The sequence below is a fragment of the Dermacentor albipictus genome, chromosome 2, assembly GCF_038994185.2.
Source record: "Dermacentor albipictus isolate Rhodes 1998 colony chromosome 2, USDA_Dalb.pri_finalv2, whole genome shotgun sequence".
NCBI classification, from domain to species: domain Eukaryota; kingdom Metazoa; phylum Arthropoda; class Arachnida; order Ixodida; family Ixodidae; genus Dermacentor; species Dermacentor albipictus.
In genome coordinates this window covers 62164930-62192740 of record NC_091822.1, presented here as the reverse complement: position 1 = coordinate 62192740, position 27811 = coordinate 62164930, and the positions used below count along the sequence as shown (strand labels likewise).

Here is a 27811-nt window from a genome sequence, read left to right as displayed (position 1 = left end):
TCAACTTTCAACTAGAGCCTGAATCGACTTACAACTTTCTTTCCCTTCTATATATTCAGAACACGCAGAGGCACAAAATGCTTGCGAACAGTCGATCAGCAACAGCGCTATATGTTTACAGACATCTTTGTTGCATTACGACTTCTTACCTTGCCGCACAGAATACACAGTGCATTCATTAAGCGACAGACGCCGCTACGTTTCACTTGATAGCCATGTGTTGTTTGCTCATGTCCTGGCCATGCCACTCAGTTGGCATTCACTTCTTTTACTCTCGTCATTGGCCATGGCAACTGAACAAACAACACGTTCAGTTTTTCTGCGAGAAGGTTTTCAATGGTAGATTGTAAGGGGACACGGCGCGTTGCTCCGCGGTTTATGACCGTTGGAAACGCGTTTCGTACCGTGCATGAGGGCAACCTTGTCGCATTGGTTGTTGTTGCCTAAAAACATCATTCGTTCCCATGAAGGGGTTTGGCCACACTGAATGGATTCAGACACACACCCAACAACATACCAAAAAGAGCAAGGGTGAACATTCTAAACGAAGCATTTCGTAAATAAATGATTACGCAGATTTATGGGGAAAAAAATATAACAGTGTCCTACGGTCGGTGCCTTAGCAACGTAATCTTCCGGACGCTTCCAAGAACTTGTGCATATGCGTATGGAATAAGCAGACTGTACTCACATTGCTCAAAATTTTTTTTTACTTTTTCACTTATGAACCTTCTTAAGTGAGCCGCATGCCCTAAATTCACCGTGAGCCTGGACTCTTAGAAAAGTTTACACGCTTTGGGGCGTATCTTGTCCCACAACAATAATCGTCATCTGCCTTGCTTGCGTTTTCTTTCATGAAAACTCTGCGCTCGCTACTTTCCTGTCGACAATGCTATGCATGGAGGAAGGAAAAAGTTAGGAGAGAGCATTACGGGACGCAGCTAGCACTGGCAAGCGAACGCTCCGCGAAGCCCATACATTTACTTAGTGATTGCCGAACACACGGCCTCTTACGTCAAGATCACGGAGCAAGAATCGAGATTTGCCGAGATGTTTGGTCCCCAGTAGCTATACCGTTAATTTTTATTGGGTGACAATAGAAAGTATTCAGGGTCAAGTGCTCCGGATCTGTCTAGGCCTTCCTCAGAGTGCTTCAACAGTGGCTACGATAGCAATCGCTAGAGACCACCTTGTCAAGACCCACATTGAAATTGAAGTACTCAGGACCCATATAAGGCATCTAGCCAGGACTCCTCGTCACCATTTAGCCTCTCTACCAGCGGACAGGCCACACACATCTTTCAGCCAAACGATAAACTGCATATGATGAATCATTGCCCGCTTGTTTCACTCCGGCTGCGAGACCTTCGATCCCTCCATGGTGCCTCGCTCAGCCAAAAATCAACCTCGCAATACCTGGTATCTCGAAAAAAGCTGATCTGTCATCACCAGCCCTTAGACAGCTCACGCTACTATATTTGTACGAGAACTACCGTGACTTTACGCATATTTACACTGATGGATCTGTCCTTCCAAGCAGCTCCGCGGCGGCAATCGTCATACCAGCGAAAGGTACAACAATCAAATTTAAGACGACCCACGCGACGACATCGACGGCAGCAGAGCTCGCAGCGCTCTTTACTGCTCTTCATCACATTGGTGATGAACCGCCACACAAATGGACAATATTCTGTGACTCGAAGGCGGCACTGCAGTCTCTACTGTCACCTTTACGACGCGGACCGCACGAACAACTAATATTCCATATTACAGAGACATTACACCATATAAGTGATGCATGCCACGAAATAACCTTTCAGTGGCTTCCAAGTCACTGCGGGATTGTCGGCAATGAACGGGCGGATCACGCTGCCCGCTCAGCCCATACTGAGGAGCGCCACGTCCCCATTCCTCTTTCTAGAGCTGACGCTGCACGGAAGCTCCGCCTACTTGCTCGGCAGTGCACCGCGTCGCAATGGAATGAGCCACATTTAAAAAATCCGCGGCTGCACTCACTTAATCCAACATTAAGTCTTCGAGCGCCATCACAGGTTCGCCGTAGAGACGCCACGCTTCTATATCGACTTTGGTTGGGCGTTGCCTTTACTAAAGCCTATACCTTCCGCATAGGGATGACCGACACCCCAACCTGTGACCACTGCGGCGATGAAGAATCAATTGGCCATATTTTGTGCACCTGCCCGCAGTACAGTCCACAGAGGGCATGCCTCAGCCAGGAACTTGACCAACTGGATGACCAACCGCTATCCGAAAAAAGAATTCTGCAACATCGAAAGGACCTACCGTCACAGAAGAAGGCCGCGCAAGCGCTTTTGCGCTTCTTGCGATATACCGGCCTGTGTGAACGACTTTAACTGGAACGCCTTTTGTGTGTGTGTCTCCATGTGTGCGCGTTGGTTTTTTTTTTTTGCGTTTCCCTCTCTGTCACCTTTCTAACCCCTATCCCCCATCCCCAGTGTAGGGTATCAAACCGGAGACTCATATCTGGTTAACCTCCCTGCCTTTCCTCTTCATTCTCTCTCTCTCTTTATTGGGTGCACGCTTGTTCTGCTGCCCTGCCGTGACTCTGAATGCAGAGCCGGGACACTACAACTATCTACGCTCCTTGACGTGCGATCACATGTTGGCACAGCAGGTTTGGCTTCACTCAAGTTACGCGGTGCTACCTCATAACGTTTTCCTTCCTCTATGATGCTATGCCACGTTGATAACGCGCATGCCGTTCGTGACCTGCGAGTACTGGGCGCGCAGCGTCGAAGAAACACCAAAAGCAAATACTGAGTGACGTGGACGGTTGAAATATCATTCATGAAACCTGGAAACGCTTGCTTTGTGGCAAGACCTAGTTTGCAAGAAAATTGCATCTGAAAGGTCCGAATACCATTTCTGAAAATCAATTCTCTAGCCAACCAACTGGAGGACTGGTGTCTCTGCATACGCCATCACCACCCTTTGCTGCCGTCGGTGAGTCAAACGGCGTTTCATAGACGACGGCACTGCCGAGACAAGGCAGAGCGGCGGATTCGCCGCTGCAGCTGGTTTTTGGTCAAGTGCAGTAGACTGTTCGGGCATCCCACGGCATCGCACGGAAGTTGAATTCTCTGCTACTTCCAGTTTGTGCGAGTTTTGCGAGCCAGCCAAACCAGCGCAGCACTACGCGATAACGAAACTACTGAAACGCGAAAGCGCGGGCCGCGCGGAGTCAAGCGAAAAGTAAGCCTTTCGACCGCCAGCGTCGTTTCCAGGGGTAATTTCAATTAGTTCTTTTTTCTAAAAATAAAATAAAACTGGAGCAGTACATTTTATTTCGTCTTATAATAGAATACAAGGAGGTTTCTTGTAACGAGTCGTTGAGTAATAGCGACAGAATTTAACTGAGTTTTGCTTTTGTCATTTTGCAAGTTCTTGAATGTCCCGTGGGAGTGTAATCATACCATGCATTTAATTTCTCGATTTTAAGGCTGTCTTCGCGATAATATTGACGCTTTAAAGCGTCTAGAGCAGCAATTTATCACTTTAGCTTGACTTACTATTTGCCTTAGGGTCCCTTCAACGAGAGGAAATGCGGGCAAGATAGATGACGATAATCGTTGTGGGAAAAGGTAAACCTCAAAGTATAGACTCTTAAACGAATGCTCACCCTTTGGGATGCATATTGCCACATTTCGATAATCGTCATCGGCCTTGCTTGCGTTTGCGCTCTTGAAAACGCTGCGCCCGCTACTTTCCTCTCGAGAATAATCTGTCATGATGTGATAACGCGCATGCCGTTCGTGACTTGGAAGTACCGGGCTCGCAGCGTTAAAGGAAGGAAATTCGGGTGAGACAGATAATGATTATCACTGTGTGGCATAATAAGGGTGTGCTTTTGATTAGGAGTGTACAAACGTTTTTAAGAGTGCAGTCCAGCTCCCGTACACTCTGATGCCAAATTTATACCGTTTTGCTACACAACAATAATCGTCACCTGTCTTGTCCGCATTTCCTTACTTTATCGCGGCGAGCCTGGTACTTCCAAGTCACGAACGGCATCCATGCCCGTTATCAGCATCACAGAGCATTCTGCACAGGAAAGTAGCGAGCGCTGCGTTTTCAAGGAACCTAACGCAAGCAAGGCAAACGACAATTATTGTTGTGTGGCAACTATACACCACAAATGGTGTACATTTGCTTAAGGGTGTACTATAAAAGATGTTTACGCCCTTTCGGGCGTACATTGTCCCCAAACGATCATCATCTGCCTTGCTTACATTTCTTTCCCACAAAACTGTACGCCAAGAATGCTATGCCGCGCCAATAACGCGCATGCCGTTCGTGGCCTGGATGTACGGCGCGCCCAGCGTTAAAGTCACGCGCAGTAAATGTTTATGTGCAGCACGGGGACGGGTCCCTGTCATGCACTGTCGCTTATGTCTATGCAGCTTCAAAAGAACCTGCTTGGGAGCACGCGTCGACATGGACAAGAAATGGCCCACTGATATATTGAGGCGGCCTATTAACACCATTCAGTGGAATTGAAAATCAATAATGTAATAGGGACGAATGCATCAATGTGTGAAGAGAAAGCGGGTGAATGCATTTTTTCTGAGGCGTTATTCTGGCATAATGAAACATCGTTCCAGCGCACAATTGAACACGGACGAGAAGAGAAAGACAACACGAACGCCGGTATGGACAGCTGGGCTGTCCATACCGGCGTTCGTGTTGTTGTACTATTAGAATACTCATTTACTAAACTTAGCCTTTCGCTAACCTCGCCAACCATTCTTTCTTTTGGGGCGACTTCACTGGGATCCAGCCACAGGGATGCTTTTCTGGCAGTTTACAATTTCATCAGAGACACCAAAAGAGTACCTTGCTGAATTTCTAAAATTATCCGTAATTTATATTTCATTTCTTCACGTTTACTTATTTTATTGGAATTCCTAACAATAATTAATTAAACTTCTAATTTACAGTACTATCGTCCCACGCTCCACTATACAAATCTAGATTGCCTCTACTTCTAACCATACGGAAAACCGCCTGCTTCTTGGCCAATCCCCCATAGTGGGTACGCGCCACTCTCGAGGCCACAAGACAAGACAAGCTGGGCTAGTTGGTTGTGTTGTCTTTCTCTTCTCGTCCATGTTCAATTGTGCGCTGGAACGATGTTTCATAATGCTAATCACTACCAACTAGCCCAGCTGTGCATACTTAGCGTTATTCTGGTTTTCTTCATTGCAACTTCCACATTTTAGACCATTATTTTAGGCAGAAATGTTAGCAAATAGTTTACCTCTTCGAAAACTTTCTGTAAATTAGTTCACAGTTGAAATAGTGACCGATTCGCTGTCACTGTGCACAACACTCACCTCATCCTCTCACATTATAATTTGACCGCACTAGAATCATAATTCCTTCTATCTTACGACTTTTAGCTTGACCTGAGTACCAGGTCCACATTTGCGTTGCATCCCTTGGTGGACCAGTCTAGTTTGTTCTGCCGCCTTCTTATATCACCGCGGCTAGAGTGACAAAATTTCCTCCTTTAAGGTACTCTGAATAACCGACTTTCCAAATAACATACTTTATCCATTTGATTTTTCCCTAGGGACAATCAATGATGTCCCACACGTAAATCGCTAATCACTCACGAATTTGCGATGCCGTATTCCACCGCTAAATATCTATTTACACAGCTTTGGTCTGGTACTGTCCCCCCTATGTCATTTCTGCAAAGAACATGGAACCATTTACCATCCTTTATTAAACGGCGGTCTATTTGCAATCCACAGAAAAAATAACTTGTAAATTCCATTTCGAAAATTAGCCATTGTTGTTAACACTGAAGACATTCTCTCCTTTGGGGCGTTTATACTGGATTTAAATCACATAACCTACGCATGGCATATGCGAATTACCTCCTGACACAAGGAGAATACCTGGTTAAAATTCACCGGTTTATTATTATTTAACAAAATTTGAATTTTAATGGAATTAAAATTTATTGCCCTCATGTTAACTCTTCTTCCAAAAGGCACGCATTTCCCTCTAAGGAAACAAAAAGTGGCTCCAACATTGCTTTGTCTACTTTAAATAATTTGTCGAACTTCAACTATTCTTTCCCGTGTATTCTTCCCCTGATGTTTCCACGTCCGGCACCACCCGTTTAACCACCGGCTGCTTGGGCAATACTCAGTAGTGGGTGGTACGCGCCATAATGTAGGCGGCAAGAAAGCAAGCAACCTCAGCTCAGCAAGTGATGCTGCGCGTGCTTCTCTGTTTACTGGTGACATCGGCGACGTCATTTCATCTACGATACTGCATGTCGCATGCATTTCCTTGTTATATTTTATATTTACTTTCACTTCTGTGGAGGCGGCCATCGGTTCTGATATTGTTTTGTGCCAGCTTCACCTGGTGTCGGTTTCACCTTTCTTGCAGTATAAGCCCTCCATGCATTAGGGCATAAGCTCGTATTCTTACACGCAATCTAATAAAGTTTAGGTACGCTCACGTGCGCGATAATAAGTTTCCAGGGGCACATTCGGTGACATCTACTCATCGCGATCATCGCCTATTTGCTTCCTCAAACACCGCTGTGGATCCATTGCAAAAAAAAAAAAGACGACAATACTTACGAAGCTGTATCGCAGCGATGCGCTGTAGCGAAGCACGCTGCCCTTAGAGCTAAGGGCAATTCTCCGCTGCTCGGCGGACAATTGTTCTTATCGCTCTGCAAAGAAGGCAGACGAGAGAACGTATGCGCACTGTTGGAATGTGAATGCCCTCTCCCCTTTTTTCTCTCTAAAAAACGTTTTCTCTAGACGTGCCAACAGCTCGACGCGGAGAGCCCTGTCGCGCGAGATTGCGCGCGCTGCCAGGTATTGCACCAGTCGTCCCATTCACCGTGAGAGAGTGTAAGTACAGTTGTGGGCGTGGCCAGCTCGTCCTTCACACCGCGGCGCTCGTAACAGAGGGCTTTTCATCACACAGTTGGTATACAATGTCTAGAAAAAAAGCTGAAAGAAAAAATTCGCAACCGCAAAGGTGCCACCATGTTGCTACGACTAATCTCTATAGCGCTAAAGATATTCAAAATCTCGTGCAAGAACAAGCACTAACGCGTAGCATGTACAGTACTCACGGATTGAAATAGAACATTCGGAGTGCGTGGCCGTCGTTACATGCAGCGCCGCTCGTGGGTGCCCATGGAACCAAAGTGCTGCATAGTGGTATAGCGCGAGGAGGAGAACATCTACGGAGTAGAATTACTCCTTCCGGTCGCCGACGAGCCGGCATGTGGTTTAACATGCTGCCAGTGTGGCGCTGCAAGGCTTGCGCGCCTTCGTGTGCCGACTGAAATGGCTCGATGGTGCACACCTGAGCGAGCAGACGACGCTCTCATTGCACGCGCTTTGGCGATGCGGCACGCATGCTGTGCAAGCAAGACACGGGATTCAGCTGCGAGATTGCGCCTTGTGTGCGTTCGTAGATACGATAAACATCTGCACAAAAGAATAGCTTATTTCGTGCGAACACCTGTGGAGTAGCCGACGAGAAACTGCCTTCTTTATTCAGCCCCGAAATGATAACACCCGGCATTGTTGGTCGTACTGACCTCAGCAGAAGCCGCACCACAGGTAGTTATATATGGTGAACACAAGACACGCCTCCGTTTCAGACACGAGAAGCAAAGCCAGGCATACCCATCTAGGAACGGATGCAGATTGTAACTGTCTGCAGCAGGTTTACAGCAGCAACAAATCACCGATATGACCATACGCCCCCGCTCGTCGGGGAGCAGGATTGCACGAGCTTTCAGGACGGATGCTTGCTTGACAAATCTGCCCAGAGGACACCGATCGAAGGTGACGACCGACTCTGACGACGAGCGTATAGTTGAAGCAGCGAGATGAAACCCGAAGATGACGGCGAAAGAAATACGAAACGACCTGGGGCTGGCAGCCAGCACACAAGTAGTACGCGAGAACTTTCACACAAGTGGCCTTCGTAGTTGTGTGGCGGCGATTAAGCCCTTCATCTCTTCAGAAAACAGGATCAGAAGGCTGCTGTTTGCACAGGAGCATCGGTCCTGGACAGCGGAAGTGTGGCAGAATGTCCTTTTTACGGACGAGAGCACGTTTACATCGAAATGGGACCAGCAGTAGCGAGCGTGTAGGACACGAAGCACGAGGCAGGTGGACTCCTTCACAAACTGGGGGGTTACACAACTGCACAAAAAAAAAATCCGCCAAAGTTTATCTTTCTTTACATTCCCGTAGCGCATGATAGATGGGATAGATGGTATGCGGTTTCATCAAAAACTGGGTTTTATATTCCGTGCACTCCGCTACTGCGAGGAGAGAGCGCACGCCAAAAAACTTTTCACCAGCGCCTTGTTTCGTGGACTGGACACAAGCAGTTCGTAGAAATGGTCACTAAAGGCAGTGCATTCTGCCAACGTTCAAGAGCCGGACCCCTGTCGTTGCGGTTATCAATCGCAGTGAAGTAAAATATTGTCTTATGTTCTTTCCGCTTCCTTCAGCCAGGTTCGACACCCCAAATCTGCATCGTGTTGCAAGCAGCGGTCGATGTAGCGTCAACGTGTGGGGGTGTATTTACAAAGACGGCTTGGGTCCGTTTGTACGCCTGGACGGCCGCTTTAATGCCGCAGCATACTTAGACCTCCTCGACACCGTTCTTATGCCGTACGCCCTGGTTGGCCCATTTAAGGAGGGCTTGTTTTACTTCCAGCACGACCGGAGCCCAGTTCACACCGCAGCATCCGTGACTCGCCTGCTGGAAGACAAGTGTGTGATGGTGTTGAACTGGCCTCCGTAAGCTGCGGACATTAATATTATTGAGAATGTATGGACTGAAATAAAGAAGGCCCTGTCTCGTCGGCCGTTCCTCAGGTATTCTTCGGACAACATGTGGGCGGCTCTTCAAGAAGAATGGGAGAAGCTAGCGCCTTCTTCCTTGGGCGATAGCCTCTACGAAAGCTTGCCACGCAGAATGGCCGCCTTATTCGCTGGTAGGGGCGAACCAACAAAATACTGAGACTTCGTTTTAATGTTGCACGAGGACACGGTTGTGACTGCGTCTTTTCTTTTTTGTTGTTACAAAACGGACGAAATAAACTTTGTTTGCTTTTGTGCAAGTGTTGATCATGTCAACGAAGGCACGTACGGCGCTATCACGTAGCTGAATCCTGTGTCCTAATTGCACAGCATGCGTGCCGCATCGCCAAAAAGCGCAAGCAAGATGCGCAAGCAGGCGCCGCCGCAAAACGGGCATTGCGCACCGCCGAACCATTTCGGTCGGCACACGAACGCGCAAGCCTTGCAGCGCCACGCAGGCAGTGTGGTAAACCACAGGCCGGCCCCTTGGCGACCGGAAAGAGCAATTCTGCTTTGTAGATGTTCTCCCCCTCGCGCTATACAGTGAAAACTCGTTAATTCGAACTTCAATAATTCGAATTTATGGATTATTCGAACTGTACGATTTGGTCCGGCCAAGCTCCACAGAAGTCTATGTATAAAAAAGTCCGTTAATTCGAACGCGAGAAGGTTCCCTCACGGATAATTCGAACTACGCTCACCTGGCACACGGCCAGAGAAAGGCGCCTACTGTCTACACACAAGGCTGTATTGCCTCCGAAACGGAGAAAACGGCAAGAGAAGGCAAAATCGGAAAAAAATCTAACCGACGCGGGGTCAGCCAGAAGGCAGTGGCGGCTGCCGCCTCTCCGTTCTACGTAACCTCCAAGACTTCTTGCCCGTTGCGAATCTCGGAGGCTTTGCAAATCTTGTACAGCTGCTAATGTGCGGAAATGGCACGGCAAGCGCCAAAACACAGCGAATCAAGTACGTCGCAGCTGCGCTTGCAGTCAAGAACCAACGAATCAGGGCCTTCGCCGCCTTCACATGTTCAGCGTCTTTGTCTCGGCAGTCTTCATCGGTTGTGCACCTCTGTTTTCAGCTTAGGAGGCATCGGCCGTCGTGAATCATTGTGATAGTGTTAAGCCTCGGCTAACGTTCGTTTCGGTGGACATCGGTGGTGTGGCACAGTCGGACCCAGAGCTTCGACTTGAAGATGGCTTGTGCCCGCGGCAGAGAGAGAGAGAGTAAAACTTTATTAATGTAAATAAAACAAGGCACGATGGTTGGAGCCCCTATTCCAGGGCCCCACTGGCACGAGCGGCTCCCTGGGCTTGGTCCAGAAGAGCCAACTGGCTCTCCCGACCCTCGTCCGCAAGCCATGCCTCCCACTGCCTATTTCTCATTAGTGGATGTTCGTGTGATATGGGACTGTCTATGTGCGGAGGCCTCCTGGGACACTCCCATGTGATGTGTTTTAGTGTGGGTGTGTCTGTGCACCACGGGCACTCGTCAGTGAACCTCGTGGGGTGTATTCTGTGTAGGTGGTGCAGGTTGGGGTATGTATTCGTCTGAATACGACGCCAGTCCCTCTCCTGTTGGCTGTTTAAGTCGGAGTGAGGATGTCCAAAACGTCTCCGCTCCTGCCTTTGCTGAAGGAGGATGTCACGAGAATTCGGTGGAAGGTCATCGCTAGGCCATGCCGTTGCTCGGACGTTCAAACCTCGAGCAATACGGTCTGCCCTAGCGTTTCCTGCCAGTCGCTCGTGTGCCGGACACCAGACGATAGTGTGGTGCCCCTCTAGTTGAGTGCCTAAAATTTTGATTACTGATTTGGGTGCGGTTCCTTGTAAAACAGGCGGCAAGCCGCTTGTGAGTCGGATAATATGACAGCCGAATTGGTTTCGCGCTCGGCGTCCTGAATGGCCAAGGCGATGGCTGCAGCCTCTGCCACGCATGCCGAGGCGGTTTTGAAGGATGCCGTTGTTATGTTGTTGTTGCATGTAGAAACTATGGTGAAAGTGTCTGAGCTGGCTCGACTGGCATCCGTATAATACACCCCCGGTCCCGTGCCGAAACGTTTGTGAAGGGTCTTTGCCCTTGCTCTGCGTCGTCCGGGATGGTACTTGGGGTGCATGTTTTTGGGAATTGGGCACACGCCATCACTTTCTGACACGCCAAATTTCTGACATGCCCTACTGCTTCCAAATCGCAGTGTACTGTTGCTCTCCTTCACTTTCGTTAGTTCGAACTTTCGTTAATTCGAACTGAAGCGGCTTCCCCTTGCGGTTCGAATTAACGAGCTTTTACTGTACCACAATGCAGCACCTTGGTTCCATGAGCATCCACGGGGGGCGCTGCATGTAGCGACGGCCACGCGCTCCGAACGTCCTATTTCAATCCGTGAGTACTGTACGTGTGTACAATGTGTAATGTTCATTCCGAAAGTATTTCTGAAAGACGGACGGCTATTTACTACATCTTCAAGATACGCGTTCCAGCGCGCACCCACTTGCTACAACAAGGAGGAAGGAAATAAGCTGAGGAGAGGCCCTACCCCTTCCGGCTGCCAAGAGAAAAGCGTGAAGTCGCGTGGTATTTTTCCTCTGTAGCTGCCATTTGGTCGGGGCACAATGGCGGTTTTGTTATGGTGGTGTTTGCTCATGCGTGTGCTGCCCCTTAGGCTTCGTACCGTAGCAACGGCGTCGTGTGTGCAGGATGGCGTTAGTCTCCGTTTTTGTTCCACCGTGTTGTCTAGAACATGCTCTCGCGGTTGTTTTTTGTGGCCAGGCGGGACTGAAGAAATTAGAAAGCGTGAAAAAGAGCGCGTATGCAACCCCGTGCACGACACACCACGCCTTCGAACGAAGAACGATCTGGGAATATAGTTCCCGTCTTCGGTGGATGCATGCTAACGTGTAATCGTAGAATGAAACCACTGTGCTTCAGAATGTATGATAAGCACCTGCGAGGTCAGTGATAGCTGTGCAGAGTTGCTGTTTTCGGCAGCAGACGATATACTTGTGGCACGTATAAGAGCCATGTGGAGAGGTGGGAAAGAAGCGGCTGCTGTGAGTAATTAAGGGAGTAATGCTCCTTACCGCAGGTATGTGTGTGCAAGAGGGGCGCACGGAAGTGAAGGTTAGAGGAAGCGGTGCAGGAGCGAACAAGCCTCGACAGGAGAACGTACGCCTGCGTGCCCATCAAACGGCTGATGGTCGCACGTCGGCCCGGCCAACGCGCTAGCCGCACGCATACGCGCTTACGTTTCGGCACCGCAGTACTTCATTTCCGTGAAGCTTTTGCCGTGGATTTTGGACACTTGTTAATGACCGATTAAGTTCTGCACGTGCAACGTTCTGTGTCGGTAACAATCTTTACCTCAATTTATTTTGTTTCTCTCCCTTCTATATATGTTTGCTTATATATTCTTTAGCAAATTTTTCATTTTACCAGGGGCTAAGGGACAGGGGCCCAGCCAGCTTTCCGAACTACACCCTTATACCGCCTTATATAAGTAGTTACAAAATCTTATATTAAGGGATAGTTCAATTTAACAGCCTGAAACCCCTCGCCCCACCCACTAGAGTCTCTCGGATGAGCCATACGACAAGCGACTTCACTTTAAACACGTTATGATGATGTATGTGTTTTGTGCATATTAATTCGCACAAATACACGTCAGTGAAAAAAATTAATATGCGGATCTCACGAACTGTGGGAATCGATGTTAGCGAAGATTTGGTTGCTGCTTGCGTTCATTGACGTTATGTGGCGGTGATGTATTGGCGGCATAACGACAGTCGCGACGTGATGTGAAAAGCTACCTTACCTGCTCCACTTGTGTTTGTTGTTCTTGCTCCACTCGACCCTTTATGCGCGCCTCCGTCTACTCGGCACTAAGTGCAGGCTTCCGGCGCCATTCAGGGCTGAAGCGTTGTAACTCACAAAACTGCCATCTCTCTCTCTATTCTTTCTCTAACGTGCATCCCACGTACTCCCTCTATTGCCATTGCTGCTGCGGGTGAGCACGGAGACAAGCACAGCAGCTCCTGCACTACTTTTGTGTGTGTGTGTGTGGGGGGGGGGGGGGGGGGGGTGTCACGCTTAATTCCGGGGTCCAGAGGGCATTGTACACATGCGACGCGGCGTAAATGTTCACACGAGCTTCTCGGGTCGTCTTCCCTTCGCGCCACACTCCCGGTATGCACTAGCACGATAGCGTTAAACTCCTCGCGTTGCAAAAAAATCTGGTGTCGGCGCTGGGCGTCGCTTGGCCAATAATCATTCTAAACCACAACCAGGCAGGCCCTCCACGTGGCTCACACATTGTCTTGCATTCTTTACAAAGGTATTGACCGGAATTTTGAGAACGCAGCTCATGAACAAATGTCGCGAAACAAAACACCGACAGCGCATGCCTTTTATGTTCTTTGTGACATGGCCACGTCACGACGTGGTCGGCGTCAGCGGCGTCTAAGACAACAGCAGCAGCAGTAGCGGCGGGAAAGACGAAGGAAGAGGCAAAGAAAGCTTCGCATTAAAAAGCCGTGTAACACCTACTGAAGGTATTAAAACAAACATATGATCAATAAATACTTTCTTGACGAAAGGGCATTTCAGAAGATACGACATTAGCTACATACAAATTTCACTATAACAATTTCTGAGCATAACTTATGACCGTAATTATTTGCACGAGGCAATGCGACTCAGGGACGCAATATTTTATTTAGTTGTCGTAAGTACGCCGTTGGCATCATTTCTTTTCTGGTGGCGGAATAATGGATTATAGGGTAGTAAGTTATCAGGCGCACAAATAAACAACTATATTACCAAATAAAAACCCGCCGTGGTTGCTCAGTGCCTATGGTGTTAGGCTGCTGAGCACGAGGTCGCGGGAACGAACCCCGGCCACGGCGGCTGCATTTCGGTGGGGGCGAAATGCGAAAACACCCGTGTGCTTAGATATAGGTGCACGTTAAAGAACCACAAATTGTCGAAATTTCCGGAGTCCTCCACTACGGCGTGCCTCATAATCACAAAGTGGTTTTGGCAGGTAAAACCCGGTAATTTGAACAAATAAATATTAAGACACAGCGATATGACGAAAGAACACGAGAGCAAGTAGGAACAGCGTGGATTGCGTTATTGAGCAGCTGATAAAACATGTGACGAATAAACATTTATAAGGAAAATGCATAGCATAGACTACGGAGTTTACAAATAGCACAACGAAGCGTCTTTCCATACCCTAAACGCCTCAACCTGCTTGTGCTTTTATGTACCACGTTTTCGCTCTGCCCCTCCCTCCCCCTCGGAAAGCTTCGGAGGGTGCTCGGCCGCTGATTATCCAAGGTAGTATTGCTGAATGGAAGTGCACGAAAAAAGAATCAATTGCAGAGCTGTAAAGAAGCCGACTGTTCCTAGTTTATGCGGCTGCCGCACTAGCCTCTATTTTTACTCCAGTTACATACGATATTTCTCGTGAAAAACAAAAGGACTGATTTTAGAACGTCTACGAGTGTTGGAAAATAATTCACCTTTTTTATATTAAATACGTTCCCGTTAGTGAAGTAAAATTTGTAGCCGCGGAGTTTAAATATGTTCTTCGTCGTCTCTCGTACCTATGCCGGCTATAGGTTGTGTTTACAGTCCGCGGAGAAAATATATTTTCACTCTTTTCACGGCGCGAGATGTTCACACAAGTAAACTTCCTTTTGTAAATGGAGTGATATCTGGTCATTCCGCCTTTTTACTCCGTCACTTGGCTAAGGCGGTAGAATAACAGTTTTGAAGGTTTTTTTGCTCCATGGTGATGCAGTAAATATTCGAGCTATGGAGTTTTACGCGCTGTTCAGTCATAAAGATCCCTATTCAGGCTTATTTATGTTTAAAGCAGGGCACGGAGTGCACACCGCGATTGAATGTGTTGGTCGGATCCGTACAGCGCGCGGACGTCTGCGCAGCCCGGCGTGGCTGCGCGCCGAAGGTGAGAAATGTAAACAAGTGAGGTGAGCCTGCCCCGACAAGATGGCGGAGTAACCACAACTTCCGGCGTAATTGAACTTGGCAAAGAGTGACGTCAGGGCCGCATTTTCTTCCTCCGTGCTATGATAACTTGTTGGCTCCCTGATACACGTTTTGGCAGACGTCCTCTCGTGCCTAGTTAATGACAGTGCTTCAAAGCATAGAAATGTTTATAAACGAACTTGTTTCATTTTTGCAGCCTTTAGTTCAACACAAAAGGTAAAAAAAAAGCACAAGCTCTTATGAGAGAAATGTGCCTCGCTGAGTGTTGATTGTACCACGCCGCAGTTGCGTAGCCAGACGCTTGGAAATGCGAGGCAGCCAGAGCCCGGTATCTGTCTATAGAAGATATCTGCTCACGCCGCGCTTCAACGCCTACGATTTGTCTCGCACTATCTGCGCATGCGTACGCGGAAATGCGCGAACTTTCGTGCACTGGCATGCCTACGTGCTGTCTGTCCTTAAGTATGTGCTCTTCGTAGGTCCATGAGGCTTTCGTGCGCTCCTGTACTGTTGCAATTGACGAATCCCGGCCACGGCGGCCGCATTTCGATGGGGGCGAAATGCGAAAACACCCGTGTACTTAGATTTAGGTGCACGTTAAAAGAACCCCAGGTGGTCGAAATTTCCGGAGCCCCCCACTACGGCGTGCCTCATAATCAGAAAGTGGTTTTGGCACGTAAAACCCCATATATTATTATTATGTTGCAATTGACGGCTGAAGTTTACGAGGGGCAATGTGAGTGTACTGGGGCTTAGGGGTGTGCTTGCGTACTTGGATTAGGTACACGTTAGGGAACCCCACGTGGCCAAATTAATCCGACGTCCCCTACTACGATGTGCCTCATAATCATACCGTGTGACTGGGACGTACGCCCCCAGAATTTATTGTTTTGCCGAAATCGCCACAGTAGCACTTCGTCATGCTTAGTCCCGAACTGAAATTGAGTCACTTTGCAATTTGATTCTCACATTTCCAGCCCTCCGTATTCTGAATTCTCTCGCTTGTGAGCTGATGCATATAAAACGTGCAACGCTGGTGCCTATCTTAAATTACACAGAAGTACAGAAAGAAATATTCTACGCTTGTCTACTGATGAATTGTTTACGTATACCAGTACAAAGGCTAATATTCAAGTTAAGTTTCACTAACTTGTGCGAACGCAGAAAGGATGTTTCGGCTAAAGGGCAGCAATGTAACAAAAGCATTATTAGCTTTCTCCTGCGGCACCAAATCATTTTGATTTTTCAGAAAACTTACTTCTCGTGCCGTCTCAGGCGAACTTGAGTTGCCAATTCCTTCACCTCGCTTGCATACACGCTGAACGCAGGCCCGTACAGGCGCACAGTGGCAGGAAAGCGTGCGCAGCGGTTACCCTGGCCGTGCTCGCGACGGGCGCAGTCTTCCTGCTGGTCGGACGCTACGTGGTGCCGTCGAACCGGCAAAGTGGCTGCACAACGGCGAGTGCGGCACCCTGCTCCGCTGCTGCCGCAGCAGCACGCGGCGACTCCGCGGACGCAGGCAGCGAGAAGCGCACGCCGCCGCCTGCGACGGACGCTTCTGCCACATGTGCGAACAGTACCCGCGGAAGCGACGGCTCTGTCGGACTTGAGATCGCCTACCGGGAGGTCGACACCGACCTGCTTACCGAGGCCATCGTGGACAGGATGTTGGATGAACACGTGCAGTAAGCAAATCTTATCGTCGCCTTACTTGCCAGCAGACGATCGTAATATCCGTATTACCACCTATCTTTGAAAGATTGGGCATCTTGTGTTTCTCGTTGTAGTTTTTGAAAATTTTCACTATGGCGAGGTGCGCCGGAAATGCCACCCCTATCTGAATATAGACCTCGCGCACTTTGCTACGCAGAATTTAGAGCGAAGCTCATAGGCACCCATTCCTCTGGCAGTCGTCGGCGGCGTAACCAAGAGAACGAGCACCGCGAGAGATGAAGGACGCAAGCCGCAAATGGCGGAGACCAATCAGAGCGGCCCCTTCAGTACGGTGCCCGCGGCAAACTAGTCTAAAACTGGCGTAATACTTGTATCTGGCCTCAGCCGGACTGCTCGTTTCGTACTTTCGTCTGCTCGCGACAGCTATCGCCCGTGCTTGTTTGGTTTGCTTGGTTTGGTTTCGTACGCGCGTGTTTGGAATTTCATGGTTTGCGATTGTTTTGTAATCTGATTGTATGCCAGGCGCGAACTGTGTTGTGCTTTCTGGAAGCTAACGCGGCACCAGTCATGCACAGAAAGCTTCGACGAGTCATGTATGAAAGCCGACGTGTTTGACCCGCTGATAAGATTTTCGACGATTGCCGACTCTGCTACATGTCTCTCTGAAAGTCTTTGCCTTAATATATTGCAAAATGAAAACACGCATAGAGAAAACACGCATAGAGCTGCAATCAAATTTCGCATTAGTGCGTACCGTAGTCGTCGCTGAATTTTTTTCCAGGTTAGTTAAACGCATCAATATTGTCACGTGGTGGTCACGTTTAGGAACACAGTAGCAATACTGTGAAAAACAAAGCTAACTTTTATTGGGCGAACCTGTGCCCACACAAACAGGCTACACTTATAGCACAACGATAGCGGCGAACACGGTTGGCGATCGTCGAAAATCTGATCAGTGGGTCAAGCGCGTCGGCTTTCATACATCCGTCGTCGAATGTTCCAGACGAATCGTTTGGACCCGCGTGCCTTCCACAAAGTTCTACAACATTCGCATCACGCGATGAAATCAGATAACACAAGGTTCGGCGACAACATACAGCCGGGTAGAAGCATCGATAACTTTCCAGAAACTTCGGATACATGCAAGCGCGTCCCGCGCTGTGCGATTACATTTGTTAGGCGGCGAAACGTGGTCGCCCGATAAAAATAAGTACACGTGTCAATATTCATTGCCGTGAAATCGCAGCGAATATTTCTCATCAACAAAAAAAATTCAATATTTCTACTATTCACTTACACGACACATCTGATTGGAAAAGCTTCATTTTAATCCTAACTTATTTATCATACATATCTTCATTATATTTATTAATACTGCAGACTCAAGTCCAAGCAGAAGCGAACACTCAAGAAACGCCTTGGATACCGTGTAATGAAAATAAGAGCATGAACACTGAAAGAGCTGGTGTAAACATCCTAACTCTTTCATAAACAGATCCACACTCCCATTGTCAACTACGCTCTTCGTTAATTCCATGCGTTCGTAGACCTAAGTGAAAAAAAACTCGTGTTGGAATCGCAGAATTTAGGCTGGTGAACTTGCAAAGCATGTGAACTTGAAAGCTGTTTATAAGCTAGCACCCAGTTTTGAGACAAGCACGCTCAAACTTCCGGCAGATACGCCGCTTTTGCTCGATGTCTATGATTTTCTGCTGCTGAGCACGATGTCGTGGGTTCGATGCCCGCGGCCGCCTTTTGATGATAGCTCAATGCAAAAGCGCTCGGTGTACCTTATTTTAGGCCTAAATAAGAGGACCACACGGGTGGTCGAAATCGCTCCTGAGCCCTCCACAATTCCGTCTCCAGTAGCCCATAGGTCTCGCTTTGCGGTGTTAAACCATATGAGCCAACGAAATTGCGCAGTAGGCACTGTTGTTTCATTTACCTATTTCGCAACGCGCTTTTCAAATAGCGCAGATCCACTTTAAATGGAACGCCATTTTGTCACGCATTTTGGTAACGGATATGTCACGGCCAATGTAAGCATTAGAAATGAATATGACTTGGGTATACGTCGCCTGCAACTTGGTTAATGCCACTGTGTGTCCTAAAGTGGTTAATCTGCAAGTTCATTAGTTGAATTATATTTGTTAGTGAAATTGCCATTTCGATTTCTCGAGCAAGTTAAGCGCACTCATGCGGGCAATCCTGCTCAAGAAGTATAAGTGTGGTAGCTCACACGGGAGGGTTATAAACAATCTGTTCGAGTAAAAAAGTTATCATATACGTAAGCTCGTGACACAGGAATAAGTGACGATATCTGTAGTCTGAGTTGACCTATGGGAAGTATCAATTTTTTTCCCATCATTTGTGTATGTTGATATGCACGTGCAGGTTTCTTGCCAAGGAGCCTCACATGGCTGGCAGTCCACGAGACGAGCAGATACTGGCCCAATACGTTGCCGACCGGCTCACTGAATACGGATTCGACGAAGTTACGATCCAGCCTTACCACGTGCTCCTCTCCTACCCCAACGCCACGGACCCAAACAGAGTGTGTGCATAATTTATTCAAATAAGATTGCATACAAGGGTTCCTTGCCTCCCTTTGACTAGGTCTCGCTGTAATGATTGTAGGTCTCGCGGACGCAATTGAGAGTATTTTAGCACCGAGTTCTTTTATTAGTACATCGGGGCATTTTAGTTTAACGAATTACGTTGCGCACGCTCTTTGTACCGCTGGCTTAAATAATAGCGTTTTCGTTTTCTGTGGTACCGGAGTCCGTCTCACACTCCATCAGTGAAAAAGTGAAACGGCGTCTCTTTATGGACATTGAAAACTTGACCTATTGATCTTTCGGAAAGGACAAAAAGAACGATGTGCGCAATGAATTATGGTCTTGTGACGACGAATGATGCCTTACCGGTGAAAATCTGTCCATTACATTATATTTGTTAAAAAGGGAACCTGCATATATAGGAATTAATCAGCGACGTAGTTATTGATTCACTTTAGGCTCATATTCCATTGTTATTCACGCTTCTGGATTGCGTCATGAGCCGCACGAACGCATAACTCGTTGACGATCTTTGTAACTCCGTATCAACGGTGACATTCTTTTCATGGAAGCACGTGCGCATAGAAAATTTCTGTTCTCAGCAGCGTCAAGTCGTACTCGTCTGCATACATGAATTTCGTTAGCACAAGAGCTTGAGGACGGTTTTCGAGAAGCATGTCAATTTCTTCTTGCGCTTTTGTTCTACGTCTTCGTACTGTCAGTGCCCGCGAAGGATCGCCGAGAATCAGGGGCAGCTTGTCGCTTAGACGGAATCCGGTTGCGATTCGTCAATTCTTGGCATTTAGCAGTAGATGGCAGAGATATTACATATTTATCTGCATTGAACACTGCACGAAAGATTTCAGAGGGTCTGTACCGCTTGAGGAAACAGTGCAGTTTAATCGGCCTCGCTTGTTCTGCTAGGGCGATGATTGCTTTTAAGGAGTACTGGCTATCTTTCACACAGTGTCAACTCGTTCTAAAAGCAATGAATCGTTTCAATCGACAACGCGGTTAGGCAGCAGAACGTGGAGCGCGTTCATTGTACGTTTTGTGGAACCGGAATTAGAGAAGCACATTCTCGCAGATAACTTGATCTACAGTAAAACGCCTTTATAACTGGGTGCCTGGGACGTCCAACATATATTATATTCTGTTACACAAGGCGATTCTTCGTAAAGATCGCGCATCGTACATCTCACAATAGAGCCGGCCAGACACCTTCGACAAGATAAAGCCTTTATTCAACATGAATTCGAGTGAAATAAGTCGACATTTCATTTCGCTCACATCGTTTCTCGGTAAGTGCGACTGTAACCGTCCGTAGTGCGCGGAGGTTCAAAGCATCCTCCGCGGCCAAACGCCACATAAAACTGCACATCGTCGACTGCAGCTGTCGCTTTTCATAAAGTCAGAATATTTGTTTGTGTACAGGCTCTTCATGTTGCGTTGCTCTTTCTGTTGTGTTCGTTAACATTCGCGTCTTTTTCGCCCAAGAAGGCTGTGCATACGAAGTCGGTCGCCACTTATGATAACACGATCACGTCGTGATCAACTGCGACGTATTCCTGAGCCGTCACACCTATACTGTTTTGTTAAAACAAGCAGCGCATGAGTTTCGTGATTCGTGAAGCAGTACAGCCAATCTGTAGCCCTTTCTGACATCGGCACGCTTGCGGAGAGCGTCCCTTGCGCTGCCGTGAGCGCTAGCGCAGAGCGCACCTGAGTGGCCTCTGCGGAGGAAGAGAATGTGGAGTTCGTTGTAAAGCGAGTAATCAGTTATCGGGGCGCCTAAATCCTTCCGTTGTACAGGCACACTTGTTGCAGCGGCCTTCGCTGTGCAGGCGTTCACAGCACGCATGAAAGATAGGAATTCGGCCGGGGCATAATTTATCCTTCGCTATACGGGTCATTTCGTTGTTGAGGTTTCATGTATTTTGCGCAATCCTACATGGGAGCGTATCACACCATGAGAGTATTCAATATGACACGTGGCGGTGATCTGGAAACGATAAAGGTTAAAGAAATTATAAAGTGACATAGTTCTCCTTGTCCCAAAATGGCCATGGCTACTGGTCGGCAGCTGTTTTTGCTTGGTGTTTTTGCTTGATCTAATCGTTGATGAAAGGTTTCCTTTATTTATTTCTTGTTTAGGGACTGAGAAGATAAAGCGTAGCCATTTCACGATACTTTGTTTTATTGCACAGGTGCAGCTCCTGAACGGCACAACAGGCGAAGTTCTTTTCGACGCCGCTGCCCAAGAAAAGCCGGTTGAGGGCCTCGACACGGATATCGGACCTGCATTTCTCGCATACTCACCGCCAGGAGATGTTCTGGTACGCACGTCCCCTCGTGCTAGAAGAGAGAAGAGTGGGCAAGTGTGCTGCCAGAGCAGTGGTTGCATATTGCACGACCGTTGTTCTTCACATGGTATCTACTTGGGAGAGTTGGGATTGCGAATGTCCTGTTGACACTTGGCGCATTACAGACACTGCAACTGCAGGAGAGAAGATGCATCCAGACTAAAGATCGTGTCTTGGTTCTTGGTGTTTCTTCTCTCTGATGAACGTACCCGTGCTGCGTTAAGCAGGGTGTCACACCGAAAAGCTTTCGGCTTTGGTTCGAGTACGGGTGCGCTCTTCTAGATATTTTGCAGTTCAGTTCATGTTCCCTCCGGAGAAAATGTATCAAGGTTTCGAACTAGTTCATACGGATTCTTTGGGGCTCAGAATTGGGAAGAATCAAAATTGTTAGGAAACGTTTTCAGCCTCAACCTCGAATTTACGTGAGCGAAAGATACGTCTATTTCTGTGCTCACGTGTGGCAGATTGATGTATATCTGACGCCTTTAATATGCCGCAACAAATTCAATACACTGTTACCTGAGGCGTGCGCGCGATGCCGTATTGTGATTTGTTTTCGAAAACCCTCAGTGCGAAATGCGTTGAAAACATTTAATTTAATTTAGTCGCGCCGGAAAGCTGTTTCACACCTGCTTACACTTAGTGCGTTAAAGTTGAACGACCATTGAGAGAGAATTAAAATTTGGCAACGGTACATGCTATTGTGACAGGTGTTGTCCTTCCACATCTTGTACTCTTTTGTAGAGCTGACAACCACGCTGTAACGGTGCGTCCATAGAGGGTCTGTTATTTCAACAACTTTAGACGCGGTCAAATTGTTACAGCGAAGCAGTTAGCGCGACTAGGAATCTTTAGTTAACGTTATATATGTCTGTTCTCACAATTATCCGAAAGAAAGAAAAAATATCATTCACGAAATTCATATTTCGAGAAAATGTGAGAAATATTTGGGGAGATATAAAGATTAATTGCGAAGCCTCTTGGCTATTTAGGTCCTAAGAACGCCAAACTAGAACAGGTACAAAGATGAGCCGTGCGTTCTGCCTATTACACATTTAAGAGAACTTCAGCTACAGAGCTTTAAAAGAGGGCTGATTTTTCTTTTCTCGCACAAAGAAATCGTTGTTTGCGATTGAAAATCTTATATCAACAAATAAAGGTTAGTCAGTTTGTTTGGGTTTAATGGCACAAATCACAAATAAAGGGGTGATACAAGGCTGACATTACGGAAATCATATGCTTCTCGTCCGGATACGCTACTCGGCAGAGAGACAACTCCTTCAATTATTCATTGTTTCCGCGCGCAATAGTGGACTGGAACCAGCTAAAGAATAACGTCGTCTCTGCGCCAACATTAACTTCTCTCTTATCGTATTTAGAGTGACAGTATTTTGTTTGCATCATGTTTCCAGTGACAGTGTTTTACTTCTTTTGTGCAACCTTGTGTGTGCCCAACCTTATGCTTTGTATCTACAGGGTGTCCCAGTTAACTTGGACCATCATTTTTGAAGAACCCAAGAGCTCTAGAAAAATCGTAGGGACTGCATAGTAGCGGCAGTCGTATTTACTTACAGCCAGTATTCTCTCGTCGCAATGTATTAATTAGTGAAATGATTTTAATTATTGAATTTCTTAAATTATTTCTTCAATCGCAAACTTATTAATTACAATGTGGTAGGGCACCTTAGACCACCTCCGAATCAAGCATTTATTTCGAGCTGAAGTGGTCCTGGTTGTTTTTTCCAAGAAATAACAAAAGCCCGCGAAATACGCGAAATACGAAATAGATGCGCACTCGCACGCCTCTACTCAAACGCCTACAAGCTACCATTGAAAGATATACGGCTGCATTCTCTTATCGCCGCATCGTACAAGGCCCCATTACGCTTATGAATGCGTCAGCGGCGTGTTCTCTTGATACCGCGACCATCACATAGCGTGAAGCCCCGTATCGAGCTGCCGCCGCTAGTAAAGCCGTGCATCCGTGGCTATTGGCTTGGGGGCGCTTGAGTAGCGGCGCACGAGCGCCAATCTTGGATGTTTCGTGAGCTTTTGTTTTTTCTCGGAAGAACCAACCAGGCAAAGCTGAGCACTAAATAAATGCTTGGTTCGGAGGTTATTTGAGGTGCCTTAAAACTTTGTAGTTTATATTTTTGCAATTCAAGCAATAACTAAAAAGTTCACTAACTAAAAGTAATTAGTTAATACTTCGTGATGAAAAAATACTGGCCGTAAGTACCTACGACTACGACTACTATGCAGTCGGTACGATTTCTCTAGAGCTCTTGGGTATTTTTAATATCTTGGTTCAAGTTAACTGGGACACCCTGTATGCATATAATAGTTTTTTCATTAATTTCTGCATTTTCTGTACGTACCACTGTATTATTTAGGCTTTTACCACCCTGCTAACATCATCCCATGGTGACTGCAGTATATATAAATTTAACATAAATAAATGAATAAATAAATAAATGAAAATTGGTAAAACTTCGCTTGTAGCAGGTTTCAAGACGGTATATACCAGCCGTGGTTGCTTAGTGGCTATGGTGTTGGGCTGCTAAGCGCGAGGTCGCGGCATTGAATCCCGGCCACAGCGGCCGCGTTTCGATGAGGGCGAAATGCAAAAACACCCGTGTACTTCGATTCAGGTGCACGTTAAAGAACACCATGTGGTCGAAATTTCCGGTGTCCCCCACTACGGCGTGCCTCATAATCAGAAAGTGGGTTGGCACGTCAAACCCCAAAATTTAATTTAAAGACGGTATATGAAACACTTATGAAGCTTCCCGCTTACTTAGAAGGGCTACAGATGGCAACAATTTTATACTTTCACAAAATAAGGACCATGCTAGGTGTGTCGTTTACAGAAAGTTTCAACTGCGTTGAATAGATATGTACATTTGGCTCAGGTATATCTCCGCTCCTTTTAAACTTCGTCAGGCTGGGTCTCCCCAGTAAACTACGGGAAATCAAATGAATATTACACGCTATATACGCAGACGATATAACGATTTGGGCGGCCTGCGGCACTGACGGTCAAATTCAGACCGCACTACAAGCGGCCATTCAAAAAGTCGAAGAGTATCTCCAAGGAACGGGCCTGAAGTGCTCCACGAGCAAGTGCGAACTACTACTTTACCGGCCCACGCGCAGAGGCATGCCACCAAAGAGCTACACAGGACCTCGGGAGTAGGAGGAAATCGTCCTGTACATCCAAGACGGAGATGCAATCCCCAAAGCAAACAAGATCAAGATCCTCGGAATCATCATTGACGCCAACGGAGCTAACGGCGAGGCCGTGATGTAGAACGAAGGCAAAGTCACCAGCGTCACGAGACTCATAAAGAGGATAACGAACAGACATGTGGGCATGAAGTAAGAAAACATCATTCGACTGATCCAATCCTTCGTTGTCAGCCACATCGCCTACGTAGCCGCCTACCACCACTGGTACGTCGCGGAAAAGAACGAGATCAACGCGCTCATAAGAAAACGTACTAGATAGCCCTGGGCCTCCCGGAATCGACGAGCACCAAGCTCCTAGCCCAGCTAGGCATACACAACACCCTGGGATGCGAATAGGGATGCGAAGTCGTACTAAGCGACTCGCAAACGGCAGTGAAAAATTACGTCCAAGGTAGAATCTGCAAGGAAGTCCTGTCCATTCTGGTCAAAGCGGGCAGATCCAAAACCGCGAGCTCGAGGATCGTATGGTTCCCCGCGCCCGTCGCCACGGATGGCGACGCGCTCCCGAACCTAAACGGTACGGCACACCGGACGGCGAGAGACATGACCCGCCGCGCCGAACAGGGTAACGCCTCTCGCACGATAGCGAATACTCCTCGCGCATAACGGGACAAGCTCACCAGATGCAATGACATAACCAGTGCATATCTAAACGCCAGAAGGATATACCCACCAACGAGCCCCAAATTGAAGAGGAGGCAGGCCGTCGCCTGGAGACAGCTCCAGACGAACACCTTCCCTAATTCATTCCATCTGAAACGTATCTTCCCAGATAAGCGTCAGGACGACACGTGCAAATTGTACCAGGAAGGACCACCAACACTCAAACACATGCTGTGGCAGTGCAATGTAGTTATAGGAAGGATGGCAGTTACTCCGGAGAACCTGTCGTCGAGGTGCGCCGCCGCTCTGCACAGATCAGACCTCAGAATTCAGACGTGGACAGTCCAGCAAATCCCTTGAGGCGGCGTTGAGGCAGGGCCTTGAGGTTCCCCCGTGAGAGACATGAGCCGGGGTCGCGTTAAACCTTGACGGACGTACAGGAAAGTTGTATCCATACATCCATCCACTAAAAATATTTAGCAATTGTTTTCTCACAGTTTTCATGTTTATACGAGGCGTGTATATCGTTTTCCCAGTATTTTGCATGAACTATGCCAGACAAGTTATTCACATTTTGTTGAAGTATAAATCATGCTGTGAGTTCTTCCAGCGTATGTAAATTACAGTTTCTGCAGAAGCTAGCTTGTTCAAGCGCTCCAGAGTGCTTGAACAACATTGGTTGCACAACAGAAACAACAAAACAACAAAACTGTACGTATGCATCTGATACAGCCTTTGCAAAATATTTCTTAAGGTGGTGTTTGGAGATGTCATGCGACCCTTATCAGCAATGTTTTTCAATATCTTGAACGAACTCTACGCAAAGTTTATATTTGGTGCTGAGGGAAAGCATAATAAGCGCAGTGCGTAGGGAAATTTTAAAGTTTCTTGCTTAATTAGGAGCATTGAAAGTAGTTACTGAACCCTCGTTTTTTTTCGCCCTTTTACTGTGTTCACACCAAGCTTGCCAGGCTGACAAACACTTGCGCAGAAGTAACAGAAAAAGCGAACTATGGTTTTTCATGGTGGCATAGACACCTTTATAATATTTTTTTTATTATTTTGACCACACAGTACAATATGTAAGTAGTTTCTTTCCTCCTGTTCTGTCCTCTCTTTCTTTCCTCTGTACCTGTTACCCCGCTTCCCCCTCCCCACTTCCACTGCTGACAGCTGATTAAGTGTAAGAAGATGTATCCACTCGGCTACAACGCGGTCAGCAGAAATTTTCCTTCCTTTTCAACTTTTTTCCCTGTTATTTAAACTCAGCAATCAATTACTACTACACGAAGCCTACAGCTGTTGGAAAAAATGGGAATGTTATGCATGATGTGGAGGGGGGGGGTAGGCAAAATTAGAAATGAGTTAATTAATTGCGGTTTTTGCAGTCACTTTTGTATTCAAGCTCACCCGGCAGTGCGGTATAACTGGGTTTTGCGATGGCGTAGAATTTAGCCCGCAGCCTTGGGAGATGAATGTGTGCCAGTAATATCACATTTTTTCCGAGAAGAGGCGCCATGATAAGTTTGTATGCGAAGTATAAATGTGTGTGGATTGAATGCAGCCTTTACGAAATCTTCCTTTAGCAAAGGCGCAAAAGTGTTGCACGGCATTTTTGTTTCCAAGTGTCCCCGAGAGACATTTACCTTAGACAGACCTTACATTTGGTGGAAAAATGGGGGGGGGGTTAATATCTTGTGTCTAATGCATGGAGAAACATTACTCCCTTACAAAAATGGTTGTTGAATTTCCATTGTTGATCGGTTGTACTATCATTGATTCCATAGAAACTCCACAAAATTACAACATTCATTGAGCCAGCACCATGATAGTTCAAGAAAATTTTTATTGACAACTACACAATAATTTTTTTATTGATGAAATATTGTTCAATTTCTATTGTGTAATGCCAACAACTGGACCGAGTCAAACAGGCGACATACAATTTACACGAAACAATAAACATTAGTTTAGGTTCCTTAGTTTAGGCTACAACATGAAATGAGAATAAAGGCCACTGCAAAATAATGCACTAATGCGTTATTAATGCAAAATGATGCTGTATTGAGCCGCTGCAGCGCCAAATGCACAATCTCCAGATAGGTTCAACTTATTTTAATCATTGTGGATATTGCAATGTGCGCTATACCTGCAATGGAAGACCTGAAAAAGATTGAGTGTAGGTGATTCAGTGTAAAGCTTGAACATTGTACTACCAAGGAAAGAAGAGGTTCATCCCACTGGGCAATGTACAGGGTACTTTTTCTTTTTCGCTGCACCAAATTTTTAAACTTGCAAAATATAAATCACGGTAATGTTATGTTTACCATACGACTGCACAGATTGGTGGCCTCTAGATACAGAGCAATTGCCGTACTTACGTACATAATTAGCAAAGTTACGCTAATTAACTTTCTAATTATCAGCAATAGGTGGCTACAGCAAA

At 47.0% G+C, this 27811-nt stretch overlaps 2 protein-coding genes across 4 annotated transcripts in view; one reads left to right on the top strand and one right to left on the bottom strand.

The window, feature by feature from the left end:
• The window catches only part of LOC135908991 (membrane metallo-endopeptidase-like 1), a 45117-nt gene extending 28801 nt beyond the window's left edge, over positions 1–16316 (bottom strand). Inside the window, exon 1 of the mRNA XM_065440857.1 lies at positions 16177–16316. The gene's annotated coding sequence lies outside the window, so the exon portion shown is untranslated. The remainder of the gene's footprint in view (positions 1–16176) is intronic.
• The window catches only part of LOC135908990 (aminopeptidase NAALADL1-like), a 78618-nt gene that overhangs the window by 10245 nt on the left and 40562 nt on the right, over positions 1–27811 (top strand). For all 3 annotated transcript variants that reach the window (XM_065440854.1, XM_065440853.1, XM_065440855.1), the window contains exons 3-5: positions 16247–16603; positions 18987–19146; positions 21358–21486. In XM_065440854.1, the coding sequence (XP_065296926.1) occupies positions 16247–16603; positions 18987–19146; positions 21358–21486 (646 nt within the window). The remainder of the gene's footprint in view (positions 1–16246; positions 16604–18986; positions 19147–21357; positions 21487–27811) is intronic.